Source organism: Hemicordylus capensis, chromosome 1 (assembly GCF_027244095.1).
Source record: "Hemicordylus capensis ecotype Gifberg chromosome 1, rHemCap1.1.pri, whole genome shotgun sequence".
In the NCBI taxonomy this organism is placed as follows: Eukaryota; Metazoa; Chordata; class Lepidosauria; order Squamata; family Cordylidae; genus Hemicordylus; species Hemicordylus capensis.
The window spans coordinates 115,109,864-115,129,714 of NC_069657.1; the positions used below are offsets into that span (position 1 = coordinate 115,109,864).

General features: G+C 41.0%; 1 protein-coding gene across 7 annotated transcripts in view; it reads right to left on the reverse strand.

Annotated features, from left to right (window-relative positions):
* Positions 1-19,851, reverse strand: part of TEAD1 (TEA domain transcription factor 1) — a 261,923-nt gene that overhangs the window by 89,436 nt on the left and 152,636 nt on the right. For all 7 annotated transcript variants that reach the window (XM_053272618.1, XM_053272639.1, XM_053272603.1 and 4 more), the window contains one exon: positions 465-529. In XM_053272618.1, coding sequence (XP_053128593.1) covers positions 465-529 — 65 coding nt within the window. The remainder of the gene's footprint in view (positions 1-464; positions 530-19,851) is intronic.

A 19,851-nucleotide genomic window follows, 5' to 3' on the forward strand; every position in this document is an offset into this window, starting at 1 on the left:
AGCTGAGGGGCCACAACCGAGAAGGCCTTTAGATTGTTCTGAGGTTCATCACGTAGAAGTATTTAATAAAGCATTCTAGCTATTTGGAAGACCTAGGGTAGCAGTCTTGCAAGTCAAATAAATGGGCTGGAAGTAGGGCAGGAGCTTAATAAAACAAAAACCTCCATGCCCCAACCTGTCACAGTAACTCAGTGATTGATTTATTCTGAAATTAATAGATTAATGTTTCCAGGCTACTTTTCAAGTACCGGAGCTTACAGCTGCAAGTGTACAGTGTGCCTAATAAACCGTCACTGAAGTGATGAATGGCACTAAACAGCAGCATTTTTTAAAGCAAACTCAAGACATTGGAAAAGGCAAAATAGTATCTAACAAGAGCTGAAGCATAGGCAGCCACTGCAGCCAAGACCTACTACATTCTGCCATTCATTGGCATGCATGGTTTTCCTGTAGGACTGTCTTACCTGTTTCCTGGTCCGTGTCTTTCCTGTCCTAAGTTTGATGTATCTGGCTATCAGTTCATTCCTACCTGAAACAAATACAAATTTACAATGAAGGCCAAAGGTAGCAAAACAGCAAGAATGTATCAACATTCAAGCTGTGGAATTAAAAATACAGATCAACAAATATCATATGCCACTGAAACCACAGCTCTTGTATTTTGTGGGTTCAACAACTGTAAAGGTAAAAGGTAAAGTTGTGCCGTCGAGTCAGTGTCAACTCCTGGCGACCACAGAGCCATGTGGTTTTCTTTGGTAGAATACAGGAGGGGTTTACCATTGCCATCTCCCGTGCATGAAAAGGTAATGCCTTTCAGCATCTTCCTGTATCTCTGCTGCCCAATATAGGTGTTTCCCATTGTCTGAGGAACATACCAGTGGGGATTCAAAGCAGCAACCTTTTGCTCACTAGGCAAATTACTTCTCCACAGTTAACATTAAATACCACAGGTGTGCTGGCACAAGGAATGTGAGTGGAGGGGAAATACTTTTAAAAGTTACTTATCAACACACTACAGACTGTACTAAGTGAGAATTCTCCTACAGAAGCAGTATCAACATTCCCAAATTCTCTCAAGTCAGTGTGATTCAACTACTGCATTACCATCAGGAACTAAAACAGCAGTTCTTTTAACTACTAGCTGTTGGCAACAGTGAGCCCAAGTGAAAAAATGGAGAAAAACAGGCAGTGCGCCCTTTCTCCACTCCTCCCCTAGGTGGTATAGCAAAAGCAAAACAAAATATACTATAGAGCTTGTCTCAGGGCAAATAAAGTAAGTATCACTTTCTGAATGGTTTGGTCCAGACTTTGCTAAAAGGATTAAATGGGGGAAGACTGGCTCACTTGCTTCATGTCATCCACCTAGAAAGTTAACAGATATACAGGGGAGATCCCAAGCTGGTTTGAAAGTGGGATGTTGTCTGTTCATATATTTGCTTCTCCCTTATGGCATGGGATGCAGGGAAGCCAGGGAATGCAGCACATGATCCTGAGGTCCAACCCAGTGGTGAAGTATTATGTAGAGTGGGGCCTTAATCTCTGTCTGAAAGCAACATAGAAGAGGATGGCTTAAAAACAGATGCTCTCTTCTGCCTCTTCCATACTGTATCTACCTTCAAATTCTTTTTGCAGTACTGTAGTTCCACAATAGCATTTCTTAAAATTCTTTTACTCACGTCCAACAAGATGTGAACTATCAGTGTCCTTTCCCAGTTTAATTCATCAAAATGTTCCGTAACTAGATTTTAAAACAATATACATGGATTTATGTTTGCACCTCTGAGAAACAATAGGGTTATGATTCTTATGGGGGAAAGCCAGAAATGTGACAACAGGTAGGGAAGTGCACAAAGTGTTTCGGCGTCTCTATTTCAAAGCATGCTTCAAACTTGCCCTGCCAAATCATTTTGGCAGGGACAAGTGAACACTTTAAAAGGAGGAAAGCCTTTCCAAGGTCCCCCACCGCCCCAGCGTGGCGCTGTCAGGATTAAATGCCCACTGCATGGCTGCTTCCAGCAGCCTGCAGGAGGGGTCTGCACAGAAATAGCATCTGTGCATGCGAAGATGCCATTTCCACTTCACGCACATCCCTACTACAGGGCTTACAAAATACCACTCATTTGATCACTGGCAGCAAATAGGAATGAACACTGCATAGCCAGGCAAGTAAAGTTGTGTAAAGTCGAAGAGAGTTGGTTATTTTTCTTTCTTTCAGGCCATCAGGAAGCAACAGATTATCTTTATAACTAAATGCGGGCAGGCAGGCTAATGGATGGGCAAATAATTTGTGGACACGGGCAACATAGTGACAACAACTTTTTTGGGGGGGGAAATGCCATAAGATGTATGTGGATTGTGAGCTGTTGACCCCACTTCTCAATTTTCTTCTTCCTATCAGGGGGATTATTATTAGTCCACAGATGTTGTAACTACTTCAGTTAACAGGGCAAAGAGGTAGCTTTTTTGAAGTAGTGGCTCTCTTATATTTACCGCAGAGAGAGTTACTGTATTTATTCAACCACAGCACGACATACTTCCAGTGGCTGCTGTTCATGTTTAATTTGTTTGGTTGTTGTTGTTGTTGTTGTTGTTGTTGTTGTTGTTAAAAAGATTGTGGATTCTTTTGGGACAATATAATCTGACTGGATACCTGTACGGGAAAGATGTATAAGGTTTGTTTGGGAAACCTGCTATTTAGCTTGCTTTGCCACATAACTCCATCTTCCTGGATGGTGTCCAAAATATCTAGTACATTCTCCACACTTATTGAATGCAACATAATTTCCTTAAGAGTCCAACAAATCAAGTTGCTCTACTTGATTTAATACTGCTGATTTTAAGAGCAAGTTCTCAGTTTTAAACTAGGGATGTGCTGAACCGGTTTGGACAAGGTCTGAACCAGTTCAGTGCCACAGAGAGGTGAGCAGTGAGCACTCCTTTAAAAAGAGGAGATCTAATCCTTTCCTGCTCTCTGCCGCCACATGCAACTTCTGTTGCTAGCAATGCTTTTCTGCCAGCTCCCAGGAGCCCCCTCATTTGTGTTTGAATCTGCAGGCTTGGAGATCTCACTCTTGACATGCTCAGGAGCCTCACAACATCATGAGTTCTTTATTTGTGGCACATGGGGACAGGTCACTTAGTTGAGTGAGCCAGCTGCCCCTAGATTTGGCTCCTAACAAGCAAATTGGAAAGGGGAGCAAATGCATGCCCTCCCTAATGCTGGGATATTCTAAGTAGACCCCAGAAGTTAACTAAAAACAGGCTAACTTCCAGCCAAGGGCACTCTGCACTCAGAGTGAACTGCCTCACCATCCCCTCCTTTTGCAAAGAATAGCAGCAAGCTAAAATTCCTTCAGCACAAAGAATGCAGATAAGGCTCCTGGAGGTAAATTTCCCCCTTCACAAAAGAGGTTGAATCAGGGATAAGAACCTAGAGTACTGATTGGATTACTGGACCTCCATCCAGGCTCTTCTCATGTATATGCATTCTGATTTCATGACAAAAGCCTTGGCATGCCTCAGCAATTCCCACATTATTACACGCAGGAAGAGCAATCAGCAACAATGGAATCCTTGCCAGTTCCACCCAACACACCTATCCAACAAAAAGGTCAACTGGAATGTTCCCCCAGGATATGTTTTGGGGTATCAAAAAAAGAAATTGGGTTTCAATTTCATGATCCAGTGTGCTCTTTGTGTAGCCACTACCTTGAAGCCATCAGCTGATGCTTGGGCAATTTGCTGTTCACAGGCCACCATGCCAGGCTGTGTTCAGTTTTTCATGCCACCCTTCAGATCGGCTCTCTTGCCCAGCCTGCTCTACCCAGACTTCCTCGGAGGAAGCACCTTAGTGGATTCACCCCTATCAACTAACCCCTCCAACCTTCTTGCCCTTGACCAAGCTGTCCTGAAGAATGAGCTCCTTTGGTTGTTCCAAGAGCTCAGAGGTCTCTTCGTCCAGATCAGGTGATATGAACATCTGTCCCTTGCTGGGCCCAACTCTATCTTTTTCCCTCTCCTAAATCCAACCACCTCTCTCTCTCTCTCTCTCTTTATATATATATATATATATCTCCTCTAAAGTATAATAAATACTTACTTTTGATTTTGAAACTTAAATCTTGTCTCAGTCCAGTCATTTCCTGGGTCCACAACTTTGTGCAAATTAAATCTGATGTGAAACTGTCCTTTCTGAGCTAATTTCCCCATGCAAGCCTGAACACAGATTTAGAGGTGTTCACCAATCAGCCCGGGGCAATTTCATTAACACTTCCTGCTGCAACAGTGCTGCCCCTTAGAACCCGCACACTACACTGGCACCATGTGTGTGGTAAGCAACACCATGCTGACCACAAAAATACCATGCACAAATGCCATGTTCGTGCTGGCTCAGTGTGTGGGTTCTTGAGGGCAGCACAGTTGCTGCAGGAAGCTGCATGTGGCAGCGGAGAGCAGGTAAGGACCTACTTTCCTCTTTTTTAAAGGTATCGTGTGCCACTCCCCTCCCCATGGCGCCAAACTGGTTTGGACCTCATTCAAACTGGTTCAGCACTCAACCAGTGCACAAACATCCCTATTTTAAACTCTCAATGATAATATGAAGTGAAAAATCCTGCAACACAAGCATAACCATAAGAATATGTCAACATTAAAGTAATAAAAATTGTAGACAACTATGTTGGTCCATTCCAGGGGGGAGGGGGGCACAAGCCAAGAATGCTTTTATTAGGACCAACGAACGAATCACAAAATAGTCACAAAGCTTACTACTTTGTGACTCTTTAGTTATTTAGCACTGTCCTGCTTTAGTTTATTAAAATACTACTGAAGTACGTTTGAGAGTCCTCACTCACTCATAGAAGTCTGGAAAACACATGTGGAGATGAAGCTCAGGTTTTAAATTGAAACTGAGAAATGGAGAATTGTGCCCTCAATGAGTGTACTAAATTTCATTCCGATATCTCAGTGCTCAATGGAGTTATCACATTACAAAGACACTAACAAACTTACAAATAGAATGCCAAATGGGCCAGCAGTCAAAATTACAGACCTCACTTCCCTTGGCTAATCAGTCTCATCCAGTCAAAAGTGGTAAAGCAGAAAACAACAGCCTCACAACATACACTTAAAATCAGGATTAGGAAACTTTTTTTCAAGCTCTAGGAACCAATACACATCCTTAGGTGCATGAAATGGGTGTGTGTGTGTGGGGGGGTGGGGGTTCCCTAGGTAAATGTATTCAGGGGAGTAAAGCAAGGAAGATTTTTTGCTTGCTAGCCTTTAATACAGATTTCAGTGGCAGTTGGATTGGTAATGCAGCAGCTTTCCAGAGGACATTTTAAATCAGTGTAAGTGATGTCATAATGTGCTTATGCATCAGGAGTGGACCTCAGCATCTTACAGTTACATAGGACTATGTAACTATGTCTAGTGCCTGTGTCAGGAGAGGGGAAGGGCCACATCTTGCAGCATGTGTTAAAAAAAAAGAGAGAGACACAACATTTTAAAGCCAAATTAGCTAACAAGAACCCTCTTGGAGATAAAAGTCAACAACTGATTAAACAGTTTCAATCTCTAAGACAGACACCCGCTATTTAAAACCCATGAGCAAAATCTATTTTAAGCCTTTAAAAATATTATAGGCAGGTGTTAAGTCATCCCCATAGTGAGTTTGGAGAGTGGTCCCTTAGTGAGTTCTGAGAAGGCTTATGGACAAGGGGAGAGGGTGGGGGATTGGGCAATGCTTTCCTATCCAGGCAGCGTTTTGTTCAGACAAGCTTATTGCAGAAGGTCATGTGACATAGGCCAAATAAACAGCATCTGGGGATTTTCAATTACAGACCTTCACCCAGCATGCCTGCACTGTAATCTCTACCAGATGAGGCTCAGGCCTCACTATTTTCAATAATTCACACACTGTGTACACATAACATGACAATAAGGGCATTCATGCAACTGCCTGATTCGCACATCAAAGCTCCCAAATGGCCAGCTGTAAGCATGCTTACTGCTGAATAATTCATTCTTTTCACAGGCTTGAAAAAACGCTCAGCAGGACTTGGCAAGCTTGTGTTCTTTCCTGTGTGGTATGCTAAACTCAAATTTTGAAAGAGGTACAGCCCCACTTAAAAAAAAAAAGGAGAGCTGGAGATTCAACCATTTAAATGCACATTTGCAAGGATTCAAATGGTGTTTTTATAAAAAAAAAACGACAGTCACAGTCGGATGAATGAGCTACAATTCTAAATGAGGGGGAGAGGGGGGAGAGTGAGCAGCTAGAAAACAACACTCATGTTTGCGAGGCAGGTGTTTAATAAAAAAAATAAAGCCGCTTCCTACTGAAGGGTTCTCTTTTGCCTTAATCACATCTACAAACATTTTTCAGCATTAACAGATGCCTAACAGTTTACAAGTTCAGCAGACTTAATTTCCACTTATCTAGTTTTGTGTTCTACTATGCTTCCTTTCAAAATAGGCTTTATATAAAGAATTAATCTTTAAAAACAAACTGTTGTTGTCGTCATCATCATCATCATCACCACCACCATCACTGAAGCCCCTCTCTAAACAACCCGAGAAATGTATCATCTGGCTTTGCCTCCTTTTGCTGTATTAGAATATTTTTATAGGCACTTTAAAAACCATGGTGCTATAATTTTAATGGCAAGAGACACATCCTAACATTCTTCTAATTACATTTGCTGCGTTCTTAAAAATTCCCTTCCTCAACCTTCCAAAGAATGTTCTTTTAAGGCAATCCCCTGCTTCATAATATCAAATTTTCTTATCTGTCAATCAGCACTAGAACCAGCAGGATCAACTAGTCATGACCTCCCTCATAGCAAACACATGCTGCTTACCAGCTGTGGGCTGTGTATTTTTACACCCTTTTCCCTATCATTCATAGTGGTTGCCTCTTAATCACAATAATCCTAAAAGTGCTAAAACATATCAATCGTCCTTTAAGCCCTGCCTACAAAAGGACAGTCATTCTGCCTTTATGGGCTTGTCCAGCAACAGCTGATACTTCATTCAGCTGCAAATCCAATTTAGCAGCTACAAGAGGTTTAGCATCCCTTGAAAAATATTGGGTGTTGATCCTGCACAGTTAAGTCAGCAATATTCCTCTGCCATATTGTTTTGCTTCTTCCGTCATATTTGCACTTCCCTTGGATTTTCCCTGTTGGTGTCAAAGAACATGGTTTCACTTTTGGAACTGTTTTTGTCCTGATGACAATATTAAAGCATTCATAAGCCTAATGTTACACATGCATGTTAACTGAAATCCATGAAATGCTTGTGTAATTATGTCAACTAAAAAGCACACAGTTATAGATCATTCCAGAATAACTTATTCAAAATGTAATTTGCTTTGTGCCTGTGGCAAAATTCATGGCAAATCATTTGCTCCTATGTGGAAGATTATCTGAAATGTAAACAAACAGATGAAAATAATACATTTGATACTAATCAAAACAACCCTGCTGGATCAGGCTCCTGGCCCATTTAGTCCAGCATCCTGTTTAACACAGTGGCCCACCAGATGCTTCTGAGAAGCCCACAGGCAGGGGGTGATGACTTGCCCTTTCTTTTTATCATTACAAATTTGGAATAGATAGCTCCATAAATGCAACTACAAAGTTTATGAAACGAGGATTGGAAGCATTTATGGTAACGGTTTCCATACATTTTGCTATGGACTCCTGATGAGAGAGCTGCTTTCTCTGCAAAGAAGTTTATCTACAAAGAGATTACTTGAACCTCCTTGTGCCTACTTTGTTGACTTTAATATCTTTGTCCTGCAATACAGGAGAGCCTCATTATTCTCAGTTCTGCATATCCAGGGGTGTCTAATAGACACCCATTTCCAGTATCCGAGGATACGACAGGATTAAAACCCATGTATCCGTGGTTCCTAGAGGTCACTTCAGCCCTCCATTTTTAAATTAAATTTAATTAATTTAATTTAATTTTTACATTTATATCCCGCTCTTCCTCCAAGGAGCCCTACATACTTGAGCTTCTCCTCACAACAACCCTGTGAAGTAGGTTAGGCTGAGAGAGAAGTGACTGGCCCAGAGTCATCCAGCTAGTATCATGGCTGAATGGGGATTTGAACTTGGGTCTCCTCGGTCCTTGTCCAGCACTCTCACCACTACACCACACTGGCTCTTTTGTCTAAAGGAGCCATTTTGTGGCTCTTAAAAAAAAATCAGACTTCCCCCCTATGACTTTTCATGGTTTGGGGAGCCATTTTGTCCTTTGGGGAGCATTCCTGGGCTCGGGGGACCCGCAGAGCACACCAAAGTAAGCTTTTTCACAGTTCTGAGCCGGGTTTTTTGGCTTTTCCCCTCCACACTGGAGCATAATCCCCCGTCCCCATAGCCATAATGTCTTGTTATTTGCAATTCAGTTACTCATGATAGTAGGCAAGGAACGGAACCCCTACAAGTAACGAAGTTCTCCTGTATGGTATTACTATTCAAAATGTTCCTGTGACCTATGGTTTCAGAAACTCTCTTTTCCCAATGACCACAATCCAGCACAATATTAAGTGCAGTGAAGTCTTCTGAACTGTGTGGCTTAAGTGCTTTTAACCCTGTGTTAGACTATGGTTAGCTACTAAGCTAGACTTTGCAAAGCCATCCTACAATTAAATGCAGCTATCTGGGGAAAGTGGTCACCTTAAGTGGCACAGCGGGAAATGCTTGACTAACAGCAGAAGGTTGCTGGTTCAAATCCACACTGGCACCATATTGGGCAGCAGTGATATAGGAAGATGCTGAAAGGCATCATCTCATACTGTGAGGGAGGTGGCGTTTCCTGTATTCTACCAAAGGAAATCACAGGGCTCTGTGGGCGCCAGGAGTCAAAATCAACTTGACAACACACTTTACTTTACCTTTATCTAGGCAAAAGGTTAAAATAAATAATGGCAAATAAACACCTCAACTTCTTATAATTACAAATAAATCTCCCACCCATGTCCAGTGCTCTTAGTCTTGCCAATAGACTAACCAATAGCATCTGAATTTTTTTTGTAGTTCACAAAAGCTTATTTGACAATTTATTAGCCCCAAAAGACTCTGGGCCCTTCCCCACAATCAGAGACCCGGGTGGGAGGGAGCACAGGGAGGAAGACTACAGAAACCTTACCTCCCGCACAGGTGACCTGGTCCCAGTTGCTGGGTATGTGCATCACACACACGCCCAGATGATTCACTGCTGCGACAGGCAGTGCGGAGTTGCAGGGGCCAGGACGCGTAGTCCCAGCCTCCGGAAATCCCACAATGCACTGCACAAGTGTTTTGTGCATTGTGCATATCCATGGTTAAGGGAGTTAAAATGGTTAAGGGAGTGCTCCTTTAACAGCCAGGCTTCATATCTGGGTCTGCCGCTGAGGCCCCACCAGGAGTTGCAAGGCTCCAGGAAGTTCTCATGGGCAGCCAAGCCAGGCTTGGCTCCCATAGCCCTGTCTTCGCTGCTCATGAGAACAACCTCTCTTTGTTGTTTTTGTTGCTACAGACTAACATGGTTTCCCCTTTGGAATACTTTGCTATGTAAATATTAACTATCTTTATTCTGCTAAGAAATTAATACAAAATTAACATTCATTTTGTGGTTTCTAAAAAGCAAACAGGAAACCAAAATTAGTTCTTCTACCTATCTACACCTAATACAGGTTATATAAATATCAAGAACTCCAAATTTGATTGTAGAAAGATCATTGCCAAATTTTTGTTGCTACGATAAGTCAACCAACTAAATACAAACTTTATATGCTGAGCTTGTATTTGACTTTCTGAAAGTGCTGATTTATAGAGAGTGCCACCCAATTTTAAACAAGTACTCTTTTGCCAAGAGGGTGCCAGGAGTCGAAATTGACTTGACGGCACACTTTACCTTTAGTAGTGAAAAGTCTGACTTGGACAGAAATCCTTCAGATATGCAGACAACAGGCTGGCTCATCTGTCATGCATGATGGATGAGTTAAGGGGATTAAAATCAGTATTTGCATCATAATAGATAAAAATTAGCAAAATAGAATTTCTCAGTAGGTGGCTTCAGTTTTTCAGACTTTCATGAAAAAGGTGGTCCAGTTTAGAAGAATTACAGTTGACTTGCAATCTTCAATTAAAGAGGCTTTATTTTAAAATGCTGACTAACTTTCTTAGAGAAGGATGAAGACAGGTTAACTTGCATACGTTTCAGATTCTCATAATTTTTTAAAAGGTTTTTTAAATTAACGACTGTTATGTATATGTGTAAAAATTTACTGGTTTACCACATTTTCACATAGATTACACTAGCAAGAAGGAAACTATAAAAGGAAACCAGTAATAAAATTTGAAAAAAACATTCTGCTGTTGTGAGATGAGAAAGAAAATCTGTGTTGCTGAAAAATAAGAAGTGAGATGTCTGAAGAAGAAAAGTGTGTTAGTTATAATGCTTAGAAGAAAGCAACACCATTAGAGATTGCCCACATTAATTTCATTAAATTTTAATGAACCGAAGTTTCAAGTTAAAAGAACAGCAAAAATATGTACATGGTGCCACCAAAATGCTACATGTGTGCCATGTACAATTAGTATGCAGAAAGGACTATTTATGACTTTTACAGGGAATAATCAAAGTTAGTATTAGCTAAAGAAACAATTAAAAAGTCTTTCACGTGGAAGATCTTTCTGTGACATACTTAATATAGCCTCAAGCCTGGATTAGGCTGCTCCAGCTATTCACTTGAGCAGCCTAATCCAGGTTAGGGCAGCCTAGCCTGGGTTAGGCTGCTTGTGTGCAGTGTTGGGATCGAGGCCGATCCCGGTACTGCCAGCTAGCCTAACCCAGCTCTCTACCCTGGCCTTTAGCCTGGATTAATTCCAGTGCCAGGGTTGTGTATGTGCTTGGGCTCCATGGGCGCCTAGAATGCCTGGCCCACTGAAGAATCCCTAAATGCACTGTGCTGCTTGAATTTAGGGATTCCTGGAGGCTGGGATTCATTCTCTTGGCCTCCAAAGATCTGCGCTGCTGGGCGCAGCCTGGATCTTGTGGGAGCGCAAGTTGCATATCCCACACATGAATTGCACTCATCTGAGAGGAAGGTAAGCTGGATCTTGCCTTCCCCCCACCTGCAAATAATGGTCGTGTGCACGACCTTTATATTTGGCCGCAGTGACAACCCAATATTATTTTCTGTATTCTGCTTTGTGTGCTCTTACATGCATTTCCCCTATGCACAGCTTTTTGCAACTGATATAGGATGACAGAACTAGGCAATATCATCTCAAAAATGCTGCACTTTCATTTACAGTGACACCATCACCAATTCAGCACAAAACCAGTGTCTTACAAACGCAGGCTTCTTCCAGGGAAAGCTTTAAAAACAGAAAGAGCAATGATCTTTTGTTTAACTAAAGTGATGGCTATAATGAGTTTGTGAAAGAGCCTGTCCCACTCTTTGTGCAGCCCTCCCAATTAGTAAATAACAACATCAAATGCCGTAACTATCAAATGAGAATTTGCTTTCTGTGCCAACGACCCCTCGCCCCATGGTGGGTAAGCTGTTTATTTAACATTATTTACTTCATGTCTATGTCCACTTGGAAAAGATATTTTGCATTTATAGCAGGTGCAAATAGATATTTCAACTCACATTGTGTTACACAAGAACTCCTAAATCCGATTACCAGTGATAACTTCAGATAGCTAACAAGTTTCAAGCAGAAAACATTTAACCGGTGAAGGTTTTGTTTAAAAAAATATATCCAACCCCTAACCTTGCTTTCCTAAAGAGTGAGGAGTGAGCAGATTCATTATTTTACCATACCACAACCTTTTGAGATGATTTATCCAGAAATGCAGTTCCACTGAAAGCACAAACAAGATTTGCTCCTGTTAATGAACCCATAGGTCTACAAACAAAATTTGTTTTATGATGAAGAGGGGGGAAACACCACCACAAATAGTTGTTGTTGTTTTTGGTGGGGAGTGATTATTCTCTGCTTATGTGTCTTTGATACCCAACTATTAATTATTTTCCTCATTAATGATGATGATCTGAGGGGGAAAGGGACCAGTTCAGCATTTAGAAGTGCCATTCTGAATGCACAGGATGAGTTTGATCCTTTCTAAGTACAGAGATTTTTAATGTGAAGCACAGAGCAGTGTGAAATATAAGGAGCTCAGGGGTGTGTGTGTGTGTGTGTGTGTGCATATGTAGATAGATAGATAGATAGATAGATAGATAGATAGATAGATAGATAGATAGACAGACAGATAGGCTGGCTCAGAAGGCTTTTCTCTTGTTTGGATGACAGGCACCACACCTTCTCTCTAACTAGAAAGTAAAGCTTCATTTTTATCCACACAATCTTTGAAATAGCAACTCAGAACACCACACAAAGCTGTAATTCCACTGAGGAATTACATTCATATGATGCAACTACACTCATATAAGGTCCCTTAAGTCTTTGTTTAAAATGATCTTTTTCTGGATTATTATAAACAGTATTAAATTGTAAGATTTAGATCTTGCTCTTTTTGTAAACAAGACAGAGCTGAATACTTGAAGCTCCCATGTGGTCCGTCATCCAGGTGCAGAGTTGGCACAGATCAATAACATCTTTTGGTTCAACATTTTCATGTGATAAAATGGAGAGAACATTCCACAATCAAAGCACCGCAACAGAGAAGGCCCTTTTCCCTGGTTGTCACTCACCTTAGAATATTAAAAGGTTCTCCAAGGATGATCCTACAACTAAGGAAATGATCCAGGACTGTAATCTATTTTTAGCTGATTATTTATTAGAAATATGTACAGGCCACTCTTCACTCCAGAGGCTTTCAAAGTGATATATACAATGTAAAAGCATTTTTAAAATTATTTTAAAAAAACAACACACATGTACAGTACACAATATCACCATGATCCTAATAACAAATAGATGTTCAGTAGAAAAGTAGATCAAAAAATGCATACATTTTAATCAGATGTATAATAAAATGCAAAAGAAGCCCTGGATAAACAAAAAGGTCTTCACCTGGCATTAAAAAAGCATCTCTCTAAAGAGAACATGCCACAGCAGACCACCACAAAAGAGAAGACTGCCATCCACCAGAAGGTACAACGAACTCAGGCAGTCTTTCAGATATGAGGGCTTCAAGTCATTTAGGGTTTTAAAGACAAGAACCAGCAACTTGAATACTGCCCAGGAATGGGTCAGACACAATTTTTTCACATACTGAAAATAACTGGGACAGAAAGAAGGGCAGTTCCACCACACTATCACTTTATCACATCAACATTGAGGGGGTAAGGACTCTCCTACCTCAGCAATGGCTGCGTTGAAATCCACCCTTAGTAATTCTGAGTGATAACATGGATATAAACCACTTGGTGAATGCAAGATGAGGCAAAATTTACTTTGAATAGGAGTTAATGTTTTATGAACTCTGGAGCAGACAATCAACAGCAGCAAAACATTGTCTTTGCATAAATGTGAATAATTATAGTCCAACAGTTTGCAGCTTCTCCCAAACACAGGGATCAACAGATTAAGTGAGCAGGAGAGATGAATGCTACCATCCACATGACATATCTCCCCTTCCACTCACATTCTCTTCAGCATAGCGATCATACTGAATGGCTTTAGCTGACAGTAACTTAAAATCTTGACAGCAACAACTGATATTTCAAGATGACCAGAGGATTCCATTTCAGAGCTCAGAAACAGAACGTGATAGTGATGGGGAGAGCAATTCTTGGATGGACCAAGAGTAGGCAATGGAATGTTCCAGTGCAATAAAAGGATCTTATATCTATAGAAGTTAACATGGAATTACTTAATATTCATGCACACACACAAAATATTTAACACAACAGCAATTTAGGCTCCCTCAGTTTTATTTTTCAAATCTTTGCTTGCTTTGTATTCTTCCAAGACAATGACCTTCAAAAGCCTTTGCTTCCTAGGTTGACTGTGCTACTTTTATTGATCCTTGAATAACTGCAGTAACATGTAAGCTCACTCTTGAATTTTGATATTAACCTCAAAATCAATTAACCCAAAGAAGCACTACATAAGACAAAAGTACATTCTCTGCCTATTTTATCTTATGAAATGAGACAAATTCTTTCTTTGTCCGCTACAAGTGAAGTGGTGTTCAGTTACTTTCATTCAAATTCATCATAAAGTATAAAACCTCAATGTCACTAACCTAGTTTGTGACATTAAAAGAAAGAGCTAGAACATGTGTTCCAAAAGAAAATCACAGTTTAATTTTGTATTAATGTCAATTTCTATGAAGAGCAAGTCCCTCTTCCTGACCATCCCCTTGTCTCAAAATCACGAGACTTGCTTCACACAGTGCTAGAACAATTCAGTATCATAGCTCATGCAATAACCTAATATTGAGTGGTCAAAGCCACATCATCTATCCTTATCCTCACCAATCCCTTTCACTCAGTGATTAAACTTTGACAATATTATTAAAATTCCCACCCAAGTTTTCTTCTTAGTATCTTCTACCCTAAATTATAGCCACGCAAGAAAAAATAGTCCTTTGTGCTTCATGCCCCTTCATCCTACACTCCATACACAGACAGCACAATAATTTAGTAGGAGCAGCAATTTCCTAGAAAGAAGCCAGTTGATGACAAGGTACTGCTTCATCTGTTAGCTTAGCTATAAAACACCACAAAAATATAGACATCACCATTTTGTATACCATGCTACATGTTTAGCCCAATATAAATTGTCAGAGGACCCACTTCAGTGGTAGAATACATGCTTTGCAAGTGTCATTTCCCCTTAGTTCAACCACTAACATTTACAATAAATGCAGTCTCTCAGGTAACACAGGAGAAAGATTCTGAGCTAAAGAGGCCATTGTTCTAAGTTAAAGGCACATTCTGGTATACTATGTAATGATCTGCAAGAGCAGTGAGCAGATATTTGGACAAAAGTTTTATCGTCACATTTTCATTCGTATTGTGCCACCTGCAACAAAGTTGTGTCTCCTTGGATGTTTTCAACAATTCCTTGTAGTTTTCCCCCCTTTACCCAGCTATCTGGGATATATGGAAACAAAAAGAACACATGTATGATCTCAAGTCTCACTCATGTGAGACTTTGGATATATGGACAAAATATTTACAGTCTATTCAAATGATGAAATATTGACCAAAAGGGAAGCATTCTTTTTTCATGACTTTATTTACATGTATATACAGCCATAACCATAGGTGGTCTTAACCAGGGGTCTGCATGAATGGTTCGGAACTCGGCCAGTTCATAGGTTTGATCACTAATTAGACCGGCTTTCAAGAAAAAGGGGGCTGGTCCGCGATCAAGCCAAATTGAGCCTGGTTTGAGGCAAACCAGTTCGGCCATTTGGGCTGCTATGTAAAGGGGAATCAGGTGTAGATTGCCCTCTACTTGTAAAGGGGAATGCTTTAAAAATTATTTTAAAAGGCCTTGCCGGTGAGGGCAGCAAGAGGCACCTGTAAAAGTAAATGCTGCCACACTCACCTGGCCTCTATGCATGCATACCATGCAAATGGCCTCCATGCATGAGCGGAAGCTAGTCAAGAATGGAGCCATGCTGCCATGTGGGCTGCTGACTGGGGGTAGGTCACTGGCTCAGGACAGCCACCTGTAAGCACCTTAGCATTTACTTTTACAGGTGCCTCCCACTCCATCCCCCCCCCCCGCCGGTGCCATCTTCACTGGCATGCCCTTTTAAATGATTTTTTTTTTTAAATCCCCTTTACAAGGAAAAGGATATGCTCACTGGATTCCCCTTTACATAGCAGCATGAACTGCTGAACCAGTTCAAGCTGGTTTGGTTGAATGGATCAGGTCAGCCAGTCAGTTTGACTGAACCAGTTTGCAGATCCACAGTTCAGTATGAATTTGGTCCGTGGAAAATGGTCCATGCACACCCCTAGTCTGAACATATTAAAAAGACATGTATTTGTCTCTGACGAACCTTTCAAGGGAAGGGTGTTAAAACAGGTCCAATACTGTGTGATTATTGAAACATACATAGTGTAGAAAACTCCCAAACCAAAGATGGATTAGAAGAAGGGACTTTTAACAACCTTTGTGTCTGCATTATCCTAGATTTCTCGGGCTGGGAGGCCTCATTAAACCAGCAAGCACCCCTCCTCTTGACTGCTGTCTGTCCAATAACTATTGCTTTAGCTCTACTGCCAACATGCACCTCTCAGTCCAAAGGCACTGCTATTGCACTACCCCAATTGCTCCACCAGCAGTCTCCTTAATATAGAGATCTACCTTATTTCCAACTTTTCCTACTTCTTGAGTAGTGAGCTCTGCCACTGCAAATTTCTTTTAAAACATTTTTATTATGCAATATATTATAGCAACACCTGCCCCACACACCCATAGTAACATCACCCTCAGTTCAGTGCTGCTCACAGGGGAGGAGTGAAACATGGAGTGTAGTTACTCTACAGGGTTATAAAATTTCTATAGGCAGCTTTAAAAAGAAGAACTGAATACATATTTGTTAGGGGGGAAATGAAACCTTCCTGGTGCAGTTTATGGCAATGATGTGTTTTCTGTCAGGGAAAATATGCAGTCCTCTGTCAAGCATGAGAGTGAGTCACAAAGATTTCCAGGTTCTATGTGTCAGGTATTTCATTTCCTCAACTAAAGTACATCATAGCACAAATGCAAGCAAGCTTTTAAAATATATTTATCATTTAAACGTGAGACCGTTACCTTAAATGCAGACAACCCCTGTTTCCCATTTAGATTAAAAATCTATCAGGACTTTCAGACTTCTGTACCTTAAGCAGGCAAGTTTCATTGTCATTTCATGGTTTCTTACCCAATGCTCGCTGTGAAGAGCTTGTTCAAATGCTTTGTTCTGCTTTGCACATTAGCTCACACTTAGTGCTACCTACTTGTTTAGCATATTTTGGCAACTACTTCAGAGGTAGTCTATGCTTTCAGAACACACACACACCACAATTAAAGGAAAAAATTGTCTTAAGAGCAAACTGTGAAACAATCCTGGTCAACCAAGGATCCCTTTCCCCCTCCATTAGATAAAGGACTTTAAAATGAGAGGCTAAAATAAATACAGATATTAGCTACAATTTTGCCCTGATTGTTAGTAGCATTATGAGACAAAGAAAGAGTAGATGAGACTATGCTTTAACTAGTGGAATATGTGCGGCTGCCAACCCAAAACAGCCCCCTGCATCCTTCTCCTCTCACTTCTTGGGAAAATGAAATTATGATGTGATGTCATCATGTTTTAGGTCCTACCTCACCAACTGGTTGCTACTTGGGGCATGGAAATCAAGCAATGCAATTGTATCACATGTCTTGGCTCCTCTTCCACCCCCCACCCCAATTACCAGGGGAGACAGGAGTTACACCTCTTCCAGAACATCTTGTTCAGACCACTAGTCCTCTTTTCATTCCCCCTAACCAAATATTCAGGCAATGCATGGAGAAGAGTAAGACTGTGCCAGCTTCCCTCTGCATCGTGAACATAACATAAGAATGCAGTTTACACACATACAAACCTATATACATAGGGTCAGGCTGTACTTGTGTTTGGGAATGGTGGTCATCCCAGGACCTTTTCTTATGTTGCACCCAACTCAATGCACAGAGGCCAAGGCTGGGCAGGTGGTTACACATGGATGAAACCAGGGACATCTAGCATGATCCATTCCCACAAAAGAATGAGCCTTGAAAACAAGGCCTGCACATTCAGTGACCAACCAGTTAACTTTTACAATACCAGAAGCAACTTTCCAACCACACTTCCATCAGGCTTGTATTGCATTTAGCCATAAGTGATTACAATGCTTTCACCAGAACATGAGTTTTATGGTCAGGCTGCTGGCTAAATCTAATGCTCTTAAAAACTGAAACTATTTTAATTGGATGGCAAGTTTTGTCTTACTCAGGGTGACACAAACTCTACTAAGCAAAGACTGAAAAAAAAGGGGGAAGGCAGAGATTATCAATAAAAAATGTCATCCAATGCCTTCTCCAATTCCATAAGGTTTGAGAAGAGAAAGAAAACAGAATGTTTAACGTTTTAACAGAACGTCTGCCTGAAACAAGAAAACAATTCAAGCGCTAAAAGCTGCTTTGCCTGGGTTGACCTAACAATATCCTCTGTACATCTGGAAGCAGAAAAGGGAATGGGGAAAACAAAACGGCCACATAGGCCCTACACCCAAGAAAAGAAACTTATATAAACCCCTCCTATCAAACTCTGGCAATTCAGGTATATTCAGAACCTTGTACTGTATACCTTGCAATGAGGAATGTTTGATTTCTGCCTCTTGGTGCAAAGATGGCAGACGTGATACAAGCTCCTTGCTGATTTTCTCTCTCCCCTTCCCTCCAAGCAGGCCTACTTCACACTTTGGTAGTAATGATAATGATCTTCATGACTTCAAGAGTAGTTCTACACTTCATAGTAAAGTGGCTAACAGCCCATTCCTATGACTGGTTGTACCCAGCAAATAAGTAGGGTTGTATACAAACCGAATTTTGAAGTTAAATTCAAATTTGGACCAAATTTGGACCAAACCTCTGGTTTGCAAACCAGTTCAGTCGCCCCAAGATCAAATTCCTGGTTCAGTCGAACGGAACCAGTTCAGTGGCTTGAGAGAATATGCTTGTGAAGGGGAATACGGTGAGGATTCCCCTTTATAAATCAAGCAGTGGAGGAATCCAAGCAAAGGGGTGGGGGATGCACAGCCTCTGCGCATCTGCGGAGGCTAGAACCGTGCCACCGCCACATGGGTAGGTTGCTAGAGGGTGTGCAGTGCACTTGGGCTGCACCAGGGGGGCTTTGAGGAGTGGTGGTGGCCATCAAGCCAGTAAGAACCGGAATCTACTTTTAAAGGTGCCCTTTCACTGCCCCCTGGCTGCCCTTTAGAAGACTTTTCAAGGATTGCCCCATACTTTTGCTTGTATAGCTTAATATTTTAATTGTGTATTTTAATAGTCTTGTTTTAATTTTTCTGTGAACCGCCTTGGGATTGTTTTAATGAAAGGTGGTATATAAATTCAACAGTCAATTAATTAATCAATCAATCAAGGGGAATCCTCACTGGAGTCCGCTTTACAAGCATAGTCCCTCAAACCGCTGAACCAGTCCGCCATTGTCCAGACTCAGTTAAGTTCGATCACAGACCAGGCCACCTCCGATCTGTGATTAAACCGGTGAGGTTTGAGGTGAACCAGTTTGCGCAAAGTCCTACAAATAAGCACCTAGTAAAAGCACTGCAACTGCAACACCACAAATAGATTTACACAGATATTTATAAGAGACTAATGTTTAGGATAAGGTGGCAGAATTCTGACCAGCTACCAATCAAATGCTTTTGAGCCTATACATATTTTTAGAATTCCATTCAATCCAGATGCATTACCATCTTTAGACACTGACAGTTTGATTTGATCCAAAAATAGATTTTATCCATACTGCCCTGGTATGAGAGAGGAGTGAGGGTCAGTTCTGAGCAAGCCCTTGTCCTGACCTGCTTTCTTGTGGCAGAAACAAACATCTGATGTGGAGCAATACCACATTTCTCTATAGTCAGTACCCCTCTGCACCTACTACCCTGCCCAGCTTTCTTGTTATGTAAAGTTGATAAGGTGAGCAAAGAAAAAAGAAAACATATTCTTAATTACTGACTAATTCATTGAATAAAGCATTAAACACTGCCATAATCTTACTATATGATTTCCTGTTCTTGACCAATGCATGGCTTAAAAATGAAATTCTAAAGCCGTCCTCTACAAGTTATTATTGCACATTGTACTGAAACATCTCAAAGGATAGCACATA